General features: G+C 39.8%; 1 protein-coding gene across 1 annotated transcript; it reads left to right on the plus strand.

Moving 5' to 3' along the window:
• Positions 1-4,397: 4,397 nt before the first annotated feature.
• LOC116488958 (toll-like receptor 1) lies at positions 4,398-6,854 on the plus strand. Its single transcript, XM_032186965.1, has one exon. The coding sequence runs from the start codon at positions 4,398-4,400 to the stop codon at positions 6,852-6,854; it is 2,457 nt and encodes an 818-aa protein (XP_032042856.1).
• The last annotated feature ends 6,524 nt before the right edge of the window (positions 6,855-13,378 follow it).

Below are 13,378 nucleotides of genomic sequence, written 5' to 3' on the forward strand. Positions count from 1 at the left end.
CCAACAAAAAAAAAAAAAAAAAAAAAAAGGAAAAAAGAAAAAACTTCACCAAAGCCAGAAACGAACCACCCCAAAATACAGCAGTATAATCTTAACAAATGGAACAAGGTATCTGCATGAGTATAGATATGTTCAGGACAGAAAGGATGGTCTTTACCTGCTACATTCAGGATGTGTGAACAGGTACACACTGCTTTTTAGTTTTTGCTATCATGCAAAATGGCTTAATCAGTAAACTGAAACCTCCCTCAAACAAACCTTTGCTGAATGGGTTAGTAAAAATAACATTGTGCAATGCCCCTAATTAATTAATTAATTAACTGATTAATTAATTAATTAATTAATTAAGAAAGGTATTTAGGAGTGTCAGTTTTATTTTCAGTAGTTCCAAATTTTCTTTATTGTACAATTGTACAAAATTGTATTTTATGCAGCACAAAACTGCATTTTGAATGTACTTCAACATCTCCTAAAGAAGGGTGGTAAGGAAATTAAACATATTATAAATAAAGGTGTGGGTACTTTTTCATTTGACAATCCTATGTGCGCTGGAGTCAGTTCTGAAGAAAGCTGATGGTATATTTGATTTTGTCAACACAGCAAAGATTTTTCCATAGTTATACTGGAAGGAAAACTGCCATTGTTCTGTCAACAAGTGCCTTAGACTATTCATTTTGATGGATTAATGTTCTCAGTGGGAACCTCTCCTTTAACATGAAGAAAAAACAATATCAGCTGACAATCAGATGGAACCATTCATGATCTCCAGCCTTGTCTATGGTCACAGGTGTCTCAATCTGTAATGAGTTACTCAGATCACTGCATTGAGGAAAGCAGAATGGTTTGCTGTCAGCAGGTTTTAGCAAGACTATCTTCCTCATCAATCTCAAATTGAAAGCCAGAAATCTTCTTCCAGCAAAGCAAAAATATTACATTCTTCTTTGCAAAATTGGAAAGGCAAAAGAAAAATTTTAGAGGAATATAATGCAAGGTTCAGATATACCTGGCACAACTAGTTGTCATACTTCATACTGACATAAATTGTCATACTTCTCCTCTTTCTGTAGCTAAATACATTCTTGCCTTCAAGCCTCCTCCAAGGTGCTGTTTCGTGGTGGGGAGTAAGCTTTTGATGGAGTCCAGAGTCATCCAAGATGCCCCAGTTTGCTCATACCCGAGGGATTCATTACATACGTCATGAATTTAATCTTAAAATTTATTAAGATAAACGAACCTTTGTTCATTTATTTATCTTGGCGTCTTTCTTCCTTTCTGATTAATCTTACTGAAGCATGTTGTGTTAGTTTGGAGGCTCATGGGAATGAGATGTTGGTTTTGGTTATTTACATGTGCCTCTGAAGTGCACTGACTCTCTGCTCTGTTGATTTGTTCACTAGGCTCGTGCTCCTGCTCAAAATTTTAATTGAATGACTGCTTTATTGGATTCCTTCATTCCCAGATTGCCCTCTATGGCTTTAGTCTTCATGGCTGCTCTGCAGCTTTCATATAGAAAATACTATCTCTAGATTATTATTTTTTTCCAGTTTTCTGAATTAAAGTACAATGTGAGTTTTCCCTGATTTAACCATCCAAGCCATATCTAGTGTAAAGATGACTGACCTGTAAATGTTTTGAATTGCATCAGTTTGCCCCATTACTAGATTTGGATCTAGTATTAGTTAATTAGATTAATTAATGTGCTACATTAACTAATCTGCTTGTTGGGGAAACTAACTCAGGAGGGTAGATCTCTGCAAGAGATTTTGATACAAAGAGAAGTTGGCTGTGAAAGTTCTGCTTCCTGTTTTCTGTGCGTGCAAAAGAGGAGATGCAGTTGATGAACTTCCAGAACATCTGTGTAACCATCAGAAACAGACGTGAAATTAGAAATGCAGAATTATTTAAATATTCTTGCTTTTGGGGAACATCTTGTACTGCAGATAGGTTCCTAAACCATACAGTTAGGTAAATATTGCAGAAGTAAATGTACTTTGAGTTTGAACTGCTAAAAATTTCCTTTCATTGTGCTGTTAATACCTGCATTGCAGGGAAATGTTATTCTTTATTGGAATTATGTAGTTTACAGATGGAAAACTGTTCTTTCTACTTCCTGGCACAGTAGTTAAGGAATTAACATCTTGTATAAGATTCTCTAGCTTGAAGATTACATGTGCTTGAAAATCTGTCTTGAGGTTGTTAACTGAGTATGCCGAAGCCTTATGCTGGTTCTTCACTTGGAGGAGAATTCAATGCTCAAAAGGTGGGTAATATTTTCTACTTTATTTACATTCAAAATTTTTTGTTATGGCTGTTTTGGAGTCCATCAGATCTCAGGTGTTGTCTTTCTTCACCAGGGGAAGATATTCTTGCATTTTAAAATTTCAGTGGAAATGCTCATTTGTATGTTGAATTTCAACACAGAAGAAAGGAAAAAAAAAAAAAAAGGCAATTTTCATTCTCAACCAACTCTGATTTAATACTGTCATACAATAGTGTTGGATGGGTTACTGCTGATCCTTAATATTGCTTCACTGTATAGATCTACTCTATTCTTTGAGTTTGGCACACTTCACTGCTCTACAGGGTGGATTGTCCCTTGCACTGTACAGCATGGTGTGTATAGTAAACTAAAATTCATCTGGCAATCGAGCATGGACCAGAGAATGTATTATTATTATTATTATTTTATTTTTTTGTTCCATCAGGAAAAAAAGTCTTGTTTTGTTCCTGACTTCCCATCTCCCCAAATTTTATTTGATTCAAGAGGGTTTTCTTGGAATAATATCTGAAGAACAGGGTCAGCTACTCTTTAAAGTAATCTTGGTTCTTCTTGCGAGTGATACTGTACTTTGACCAACCATCTCAGCTTCATTTAGGATCTGTTCTGTGCTTGGATTGCCTAGTACAACTTTCTGAAAGATAGAATTTGACTTCTCAGTTTGATTCTCCAGAACTAATTTTATACTTTAATTATTCATGCTTTTATTGCTCTTATATGCTAATATAAGCATATAAGATTCATTCTTATATTGCTCTATATGTTAATTACACATATTTTTGTTTTATTTATTTGGAAAAAAAAATTGATTAAGCTTGGCAGAAGATTTAGAAGGGAAAGGAAAGAGTTTTGATATCAGGCAATCAAATCAGTAGGGACTAACGTATTATCACCCAGAAATGACAGAAAATAGGCTTTTATTTTTTATTACCAAAAGATTACACAGAGGAAGAATCCCTCCCCCTCCTCCCCTTCCCAAATACCCCAACTTCACAACCAGCAGAGGAAAAAAAATGGGTCTCTTTGTCTTCTAAAAGAATTGGTGAGTCATTCATACATCCGGCTGCCTGTCTGTGGTGTCTATGTTGTCTTGTCTAGATAACACAATAGTACTGCCCAAAGCATGTTTTTTCATGGTAGAGCAGGTGCTGTTCTGAGTCTATGTAGGCTGTTGATAGGCTCAAACATTTAGTCATTCTGCTTTTTGATCTCTGGAACTGGATTCCTCACTCCTCACCATTTCTGGGGAGGTTCTTTGTCAAGTTGGCAACTATGGGATACTTTGGAAAATGGAGGAAATGTCTTAGGACACCTAGAATATCTTGGAGTCTTTGAAGTGTTAAGTATTTTCTTTCAGCTATTGAGTACTGCTCCTTCATATGGATTCTCCAGTTATGCTGTGGTTTTCCTGTTAGCATGCTTTTGTACATACTGGCATTACAATAGTAACGAGACAGTAAAACTGGTCCTCAAGCTCCTTGTCTTACTTGAAAAATGGACACCTATGTCTTTGTACTTCCTTGATCTGCGAACTTGGAGGGGTTGCATGGCCATATCCTATCTCATCATGGTGTAAAGAATATCCTTTAGCTCTTGAGGGAAAAGGTTTCTTTTGCACCGGTTCCTGTGAGGGTCCATGGGCCTTTTGGAGTTCTGTCACCAGATGTGTCTGGACATGGGACGTAGGGAAAAAGCAGATGGGAGGTTTGTTGTGTTCTCTTTTACTCCTAAATGCATTGATGTCTGTGTCATTTTTTTAAGATGATTGAGAAATTTGAATTCCTTAACATCTTTGCATTTTTTAAAACATTCCTCTTATTGTATTCTTCCCATTATATACAAATTATTTTCTACATAACTGACAAAATCAATAACTGGAGTTTTGGGCGGGGATTGGTAATAACTTAGAGAAAGTAAGTAAAAATATATATTTATTACATATTTTTTGTATTGAATTTTATTTTAATAATAAACAACAAATTCAACAATTCATCAAATTCAGAAAATTCCATGTGTTTTCTTTTCACAGGGCTGGACTTCTCACTGAGACATATTGAACAAAAAACAAAGATATGCTTCTGTGTTTCTCTAAAGAACCAAGATAATTCTAGAAGGCATAATGGGATCCCTTACAAGTATCTATGTCTTTCCTTGTGTCTTTACACTCACACTTTGGAATAATGTCCAGCCAACTGTGGAAAACAAATTCATTGCAAACTATTCAAGCCTTTTGCTAACTGATGTTCCAAAAAACATTCCACTCCATACTCATGTATTAGATTTATCACATAATAGGATCTCTGAACTTAGTAACTCTGAATTTATTTCTCTTTCTGACCTTCAGGTATTAAATCTTTCTCATAATCTAATTACAGAGCTTGACTTTAATGTCTTCATTTTTAATCAAGATTTAGAATACTTAGATCTATCTCATAATAACATTTGGAAAGTTTATTGTCAAACACTTGCATGTCTTAGACATTTAGATCTTTCTTTCAATAATTTTACTGTCTTGCCCATCTGTCAGGAATTTGGGACCATGTTTCATTTGGAATATCTAGGATTAAGTGCCATGATGATACGAAGGTCAGACTTCAGATACATCACACATTTACAGCTGAACACTGTCTTCCTTACCTTGGAAAACTTTTCTCTGTACGAGCCTCAAAGTCTAACAGCCTTAAATACAAAGAGCCTTCACATTGTTTTTTCAGCAAACCAAAACTTCAATTTTTCCCTCTTGTATGATGGGATGAGCACTTCAGAAAACTTAAAAATAGTTAATATAAGATATACCTTGAACTACAAAGATTTCCCCTCTCCTACTTTAAAGCTTCTGAAGAAAATCAAGACAACAGCTCTGATGCTTGACACTGTGGACTTAGAATGGCCTATCATTTTGCAAATTTTCCTGCTTATTTGGTATTCACCTGTGGAGCATCTGACTGTGAGAAATTTGATTTTTCGGGGACCAATAGGAGGGTTGACTGCATATAAATTTGTACCCTTCTTAAGCTCTCTGGAACAAGTAATGTCTTTGGGTGTCTCCATGAAAGCGCTAACTTTAGAGCATGTTCGTAATAAGGTTTATTATTTCAACCAGGAGATTCTATACAGAGAGTTTTCAGAGATGAATATTGCCAATTTGACAATATGTGATGCATATATGCCACACATGCTTTGTCCGCAGAGAGCAAGCTCATTTCAATATTTAAATTTTTCTCGCAATGCCCTGACAGATGAATTGTTCCAGAATTGTAGTACTCTGGCAGAGTTGAAGTTACTTATTTTGAAGAGGAATAAATTTGAGAGCCTTTCCAAGGTGAGCTCCATGACCAAGTACATGAAATCACTGAGGTATCTGGACGTGAGCAGCAACTTGCTGCGTAACGATGGAGCCGAGGAGCACTGCCAATGGACCAAGTCTCTGAAGGAGCTGGACCTGTCCTCAAACCAGCTGACAGAGTCCGTCTTCGGGTGCTTGCCGGTCAATGTCAAGAAACTGGACCTACACAACAACCAGATCCCCAGCGTCCCCCAGGGGATTGCTGAGCTGAAGTCCTTGAAAGAGCTGAACCTGGCGTCGAACAGGCTGGCCGACCTGCCGGGGTGCGGTGGCTTTTCGGCCCTGGAGATCCTGAATATGGAGATGAACTCGATCCTCACCCCTTCCGCCGACTTCTTTGAGAGCTGCCAGAGGGTGCGGGAGCTGGAAGCCGGGCACAATCCGTTCAAGTGCTCCTGTGAACTGCAGGCCTTCATGCGTCTTGAGAGGCAGTCTGGGGGGAAGCTGTCCGGCTGGCCGGAGGCATACGTGTGCGAGTACCCCGAGGAGCTGAAGGGAACGCAGCTGAAGGACTTCCACTTGACGGAGCTGGCTTGCAACACGACCCTGTTGCTTGTGACGGCTCTGCTGCTGACGCTGGTGCTGGTGGGAGTGGTGGCCTTTGTGTGCATCTACCTGGACGTGCCGTGGTACGTGCGCATGCTGTGGCAGTGGACGCAGACGAAGCGCAGAGCTTGGCACGAGTGCCCCGAGGAGCGGGAAAGCGTCCTGCAGTTCCACGCCTTCGTTTCCTACAGCGAGCGCGATTCCGTGTGGGTGAAGAACGAGCTGATCCCGAACCTGGAGAAGGGGGAGGGCAGCGTCCAGCTGTGCCAGCACGAGAGAAACTTTGTTCCCGGCAAGAGCATTGTGGAGAATATCATTAACTGCATAGACAAGAGCTACAAGTCAATCTTTGTGTTGTCTCCCAACTTTGTGCAGAGCGAGTGGTGTCACTACGAGCTGTACTTTGCCCATCACAAGTTGTTCAGCGAGAACTGCAACAGCTTGATCCTGATTTTGCTGGAGCCTATCCCTCCGTATATTATCCCTGCGAGGTACCACAAGCTGAAGGCTCTCATGGCAAAGAGAACGTACCTGGAGTGGCCAAAGGAGAGGAGCAAGCGTGCCCTTTTCTGGGCTAACCTGAGGGCAGCTATTAATATTAACCTACCAATGTCATTTGAAGCAAATGAGGAGGACGATGATGTTACTTCTACTGATAGTATAACTCAGCCTCTGATTAAGTGACTTGACTGTCCTGCATTAAGTTGTGTTAAAGAATGTTCCATATTTTGAGTTTGTAGCAAAATGTAGTTGTGAAGCATATGGAAATTACTACTGCTTATTTTAACTGTGAAAGTAGTCAGAAGTTTCCTCTTATTTCCCCATCATCGACTAGAGGAAGAGAGAGGATTTTTCCTAGTAATTTCACTTTTTTTTTTTTCCTAGTATTTTTTTTTTTTTTTTTCCAAGCTTGTGTTGCCTTTGCTTTGGATGTTTCCCATTGATTCTAGCCATATTTGAAAGTAACAAAAGTTCAATGTCATTGGGATTGTAAAGTCATGTACTTAGTCTTTGTTCTGGCAGGGATGTTTTGGAGTTAAGATGTTAGGGGTCTTCTTCCTTAGGTTTAATTAAATAATACAAACAGGAACAAAACTCTTGTTTAAGTCAATTTCTGTATTCTAGCATAACAGATGCCAAGGGTACAGTATTCCTACACCTTCAGACCTCCCTGCAACTTATTCCAAGCCTGTTTTCACTTCTGGGAAATCTTTCCCTTGATCACAGACAGAGACTGCCCTGGGTAAAAGCTGGAAGTTGGAGCCATTAATCCGTGTTTAATATCCTTCTTACTTTGTTGTACCATACATTGCCGCTTGCATAGATTTACCCATCAAGCAATCATTTAATAAAATTTGCTATTGGTTATTTTCAAAATAATAGCTAATATCTGAATTTATGGGTTTTATTGTGTTATACTATTACTGTTTCTGCTGTGCTCATATCAAGCTGTATTGGGCTGCTTGTTTTCAGAAGTATAGCTATATATAAGTACTTCAGTAATATATTCTCTTATTATGAACTCTTTCAACTGTAAGGGTTAAAAAAAAAAATGTCTCAATCTGTGACAATTTCATTAAAAAAATTATCTCAGTTACACCACTGTAATTCTTCTGTTAAATTATAAAATGTATTTTATTACTATCTCTCTGGATCAGCTAGTAAGTAACCTACTTCGCAGAGTAGTTTTGTAGGTATTCAGAATGTGTACCATGTGATAATATTGCAGAAAAGCCCCTCTTACTGAAAATAGGAAGCAGAACTTGCATAACCGTTGTGAAAGAGTTGCATTACCAGGGCTGTCACTGAATTAGGTCATCTATTAAGTATTTAAACTCAGGAGGCTGATGTTTTGAGGTAAATCCCCTTTTATCTCTAGAGTTTCACTGAACTCTGTTATCCTGCCCTTTCATCACCAGGCACTGAGAGTCACCTTTCAGGATAAAAAGTGTGTGCTTCACTGGGAAATAACCTCTCTGCTAAAATCAATCTAATTAAACTAATGATACTTGCTGATAGGAGGCATCTAATTATTTGCTGTACTTGGATTTAATTTGATAAACTAATAGATGTCTCATTCTTTTTTTTTAAATCTGTTATTATACTTCCTTGTGTCGTGTCACTGGTGGCGAGGAGCTGTGTAATTATACACACCACCTGATGGAAATGAGAAGCCTTCTGACCGCAACCGTGAGTGGCATATGAAGTGAGTAAGCCTGTAGGAGGATGTGATCCCTAACACAGGCTGCTAACCACCCAGAACTTTGGTGGGAGCCGGTGGATGTGGCGTGCTTGACAAGCAGGCTATTTACAAGCAGGGGAGATGCTCAAATGGGAGCTTAGGGCTCTGCAGGAGGTCATGTCAGCAAGGCTTCGCCCTGCCCTCTGAGTCACTTGTGCTTCATGGAAACCTCACTCAGCAGCCAGGGAACAGGCACTGGAAACGAATGGCAGAGCTCATGTGTCAGTCGGCCTGTGATGGCAGGCTGCAGGGCGTTTTCCACAACAGCTCTGATGTTCAGCCTGGAGCTGCAGCCAGAAGGCACAGCTGGAGTTGCTGCATTTCCTTCTTAGCAAGTTTCCCCTGACTGTACAACATCATTCCTGGTGTAGAATATTTGCTTCCTCAATAACACTGCTGTCTGCTATTAAGCAGTTGTCTACCTAAACTTTAGTGTCTGCTTTATAATAGCTATGGCCAAAGTATGCCTATAATTTAAGGTTTGAAATGCTCTACAGCTCTCAGATACTTAAGGAATCATTCAGGAATATAGGCCGATGCATTAAGCTGGTGAAGGGCTTGATAGCTGCTACCTCTCCAGGGCTCCTCTGAGCTTTGCAGCTGAGAACGCTACAAGAAAACTTTCTCCTCCCTAATAGCAGGCTTCTTCCTCTCCCCTCCAAACCTTTAAAGTCTAAGGATATGACTAGCATTCATATTTAGTGGAAATCTTGCAAAGAGCACACATTGCCCTGTCCACACAATGAGAAAAGAAGTAAGATTTCTCAAATCAGACTTTCCGGTCTCCATAAATGTAATGCAGTCAGCAAGCTGGTTTTTTTTTTTTTTTTAACATACTAAATAATGCGTGTGGTATTCTGGGCCTGTGAAGATTGCCTCGTATTTTAGACTGTTCTGAAACTGAAGTTATAAGTAAAAGTGAAAGAAATTATTTGTTTTCTCAGGTTTGCTAAGTATATTGTTTCAAGTTATTAACCCTGTGAGTTCCCTTTTTCCTCTGTCCTTCCTACCTCACAAATCTTTCATACTCTTACCAAGAATTTTAGTTATTTGCACACAGTAGCATACCCTGTATCCATGTAAAATAGACTTTGGGGTTTTTTTATTCTTTAATTTAGCATTTGATGGAGTTTCTCATCACTTCTCTGTTGGAACTATTTTCCCCCTTCCCTAAAGCTCTTGTTTCTGTTCAGTGAATTCATAAAGTTTTTTTTTTGTTTTTTTTTGACCAAATGTAGAAAATTAGGTTCTACATAAACCTTCATAGGTTTCATTAAGCAAGGCGTGTTCATAGAGTTGTTTCTTGGAGAGTTTTCAAAACTTACAGGATATGAATAGCTGGTTAAAATCTTGAAATATTGTCACACTAACGTCTGTATTCATTAAGAATTTGAGAACTGCTGTCACTGCAATCACAGGCCTGAAAGCACACAAGAAAGCAACATCATGTATTGACTTTGTTCATGTTTTGCCAAACCAGAATTTTAACTGTAGAGAATACATTAAATGTGTTTCTATGGCTAAAAATCATTGTAAAGACACAAAATCAATCTCGAATTTTTGAGTAGGTTTCTGTGTGATAGGATCAGACTCTGTGATGGAAGGTGAGACAGATGTAGCAGCTTCATTTCTTACATGTGCGTGGAGAAATATTTTCTTAAAGTACAATGTCTTCATCGTAAATTTTGCTATTTTCCTCAGATAAAGGGTGACACCCAGTGGCCGATTAAATTATCACGGACCATTTCCTAAAACAAAGCTCACACTAGAATACGTACAACACATTTTTCCACTTCAAGCTAAAAATACACACAACATTTTTCGCTAGCAAAACTGAAACAAATGATCATGTTGGTCCAGAAAACTCAGGAGCCCCTTGAGATGTGTGTGGAATACATCAGACAAGAGGGTATTTCCCCTGGTCGGGAGATGATCTTCCTGGTTGCAGCTCTCCTGCTGAGTCAGTGGTGGTGATTCAGTCCCGTGCTCCATAGCTTGCTCCTAATAAGTAGGGTGTAGAGAGCATATATTCATCGGGTTTATTCAGAGCAGATCACAAACTCTGCCCGGCCCTCTGATCAAATTGCAGGTGAGGTGTGAAAGCTCCCAAATCATGATTACCTCATACTTCTTTGTGATAACACACTCCTTGAATATCTGATCCTATTGACTCAGGATTTATTTTCCATTGTCTAATTGAAGCAGTTTTGGGGAGCAATAAATACCATCCTTTCTGTACTTTTGGATAACCATTCGCTCTAATCAAATATCATTAGATGTCTCAATTTTTCTTTTTCTGGTGGCAAAATATAAATTATTGAAAGAACAGAGATGAGAAAGTTAAGGGACGCAATGACACTTAGAGAAGGACAAAAAAACTAAATAACTTCAGAGAAAATGGAACAGTTATATTAAAAATCCCTAGTTGCTAGGAAAACACATTTTTGTAGAGACAGATTCAGCTATACATTTGTTTAGCATCCAGAGACTTGGAGCTGAGATAGGCTCCTACAGCAAAGTACACCAGAAGGTATGAGCCTGGCGTCTCATGGCCTACCGGATCTTTATGAGGATGGGTCAAAACTTCTAGCTGGTGTTTGACATCCACCAGAGTTTCTAAAAAGACACAGACTGCCCTCAGTTTTGTGCCAGAAGTGATCTCACAGCTCACAAGAAGGTTACAATCCACTCCTGGCATCCTCCAGCCTGTAGTCCCATAGCCCCCCTGGGAAAAAAAAGCCTGGTGGCCTAGGCCAGGCCTGCGCTTGGCTCTGCTTTTGCTGAGGTGAAACACATGGGACCAGAAGCAGAAAGCCCCAAGTTTAGTCAGTTTTTCCTTTTTGAACATCTTCAGAGACTTTAAGCTCTGGGATGTTTTATATTTAGTGTTTGTGATTCTGTCAGCTAAATGGCACAAAATCCAAAGCATCTGTCACAGGAGTAATAGAAACTTGTCAGACAAAGTCACATCTGTGCAGAGTAAAGTCTTAATTAGCTTGCTTGAGAGTCACAGTCATTGTTCTGGTCTATACCACTGTATATACTTCCATTGCATTGGTAGGTCAAAGGCTCTCCAGTAGTATGACAGAATCTCTTTATCTCTAGCCAGTAAAACAAATGACACATGGTCTCCATATAAAATAACATACCCTACTGCCCTCTGGTTTTGTCCTGTTTTAGCAACACCAACAAAATGTGTGATGCAAGGAAAATATCAGAGATCTGAGGCATTGTTGGGAAGAAACTGCCTCTTTCTAAAGGAAAAAAAAAAAAAAAAAAAAAAAGGTTTTAAAGCTGATTAACATTATATTATGATTTTTTAATGCTGTCACAAAACTGAAAACGTCAATCCCTTTTATTACTTGAGACAACACTGAGAATATTTCATTTTTTGAGTACTCAATTTTGTCATGTGAAAATAGAGTTCACCAATTAACTGGGAAAACAAACAAACAAACAAACACCACAACCAAAACCAAACCAAACCAATGTCAACAAACAAACAAACAAAAAAACATACCTAACTTTGCTGTCCACTGTCACCTAGGAGCTGCTGTGGTGGCCCATAACCCTGTTTTAGTGGTCCACTTCTCAGTTGCCCATCATACACTCATACCCCTGAGGGAGGAAGCCAGTTCTCTTCACACAAAATAGGAGCCCATTCTTCTAGAGCAGGCACATGCATGTCATCACCCCTGTCCTACCCTGGGAAGCCCTTCCAGAGCCATGCTCTTTCATAGTGATGAAAATTCAATTCTGCTCATCGTAAATTTGTCAGACAAAAACCCATACTTCTTTTACATATTTATTTAGAAGCCTCTTATCCAGTGCAGGGCTCCAACTTGGGGTATGTGTGCCTTGATTTCCCTTTCTACCCCCTCCAAGACTACCTGATGGCTGGAAGTATCTCCTGAAAGATTTTAACCAAATATGTAACCTGCATGCTTGCTAAAATCATTAGCTGCTGTGTTAGTTTTGACTAGAAGAAGAAAGCATCTGTTTCTGCTTTTAGATTGCTTGGCACACATTAATATCTTGGACAAGTTCCTGGCTTCTTCTCTGTCACCTTTGCACTGTTTCAGCGATGCGTAAACCTCAAAGCAAGCTTAAGAAGCATTCTTAAGTCTCCCCTGAGGCTGGAGATCATGACGTGGCGCTGGTCCAGAGCTGCAGATCCCAGCTGCCCTCTGATCCCCAGACACGTCAGAGAGCCAGTGGGTTTCCTGGGGGCCTGGGCAGCCCCACAGAGAGCAGCTGATGACAAACCTTCCTACTCATGGGCTGAGCAGGCGTGTCTTGAAGCCATTCCTGCAGCCTCTCACAGTGTCTTGCTGGGTGTACCCCACGAGGTAGACAGTGGTGTTGAAACCAAACGAGCCCTGCAGATAACCTCACTGAGAGGCCCTTGGGGAAGGTGCTCTAAGGCAGTCTGCTACAGCAAGAGCTGTGTCCTTCTTCTTAAAGGCACGTGCATAAGGGATGAGCACTGCTCAGTGCTGCCCATAGAGAATTTATTTATTTTTTCAAATCTGCATCCACAGCTTCCAAAATTTCTCCCTCTCCCTTCAAATGGCTGCTTTAACACCTAGATTCACAATGTGGGGGCCTTTCGCATGTGCTGAAGAAAACCATCATGCTTTGGTCCTGTCTGCACATTATTTGCAAACATCTGTCCCCTGTGTGCCCCCTTCTGGCACCTTGGCCCATAAAGGGGTCTGCAAGGAAGAAGGGCTGAAGGTGGCCTTTGCAAGGCACTGACATTGAGCGGGTCCAACCCACCTCAGTGTGGTAATCACCTCATCCTTCTTAATGGCAGGCTCCTTGGATTAGAAATTAATGTGTTTAAACACATTTTACAGACTCTCATAGGGTGGGATTTTCTTGGGGGGAAGGGTAGGTTCTTGTTATTTTTATTCAGTACCGATTTTACACACTTCCTTTGACACATTAATGAACGTTGTGCATG

This window comes from Aythya fuligula, chromosome 4 (genome assembly GCF_009819795.1).
Source record: "Aythya fuligula isolate bAytFul2 chromosome 4, bAytFul2.pri, whole genome shotgun sequence".
Taxonomy (NCBI): Eukaryota; Metazoa; Chordata; class Aves; order Anseriformes; family Anatidae; genus Aythya; species Aythya fuligula.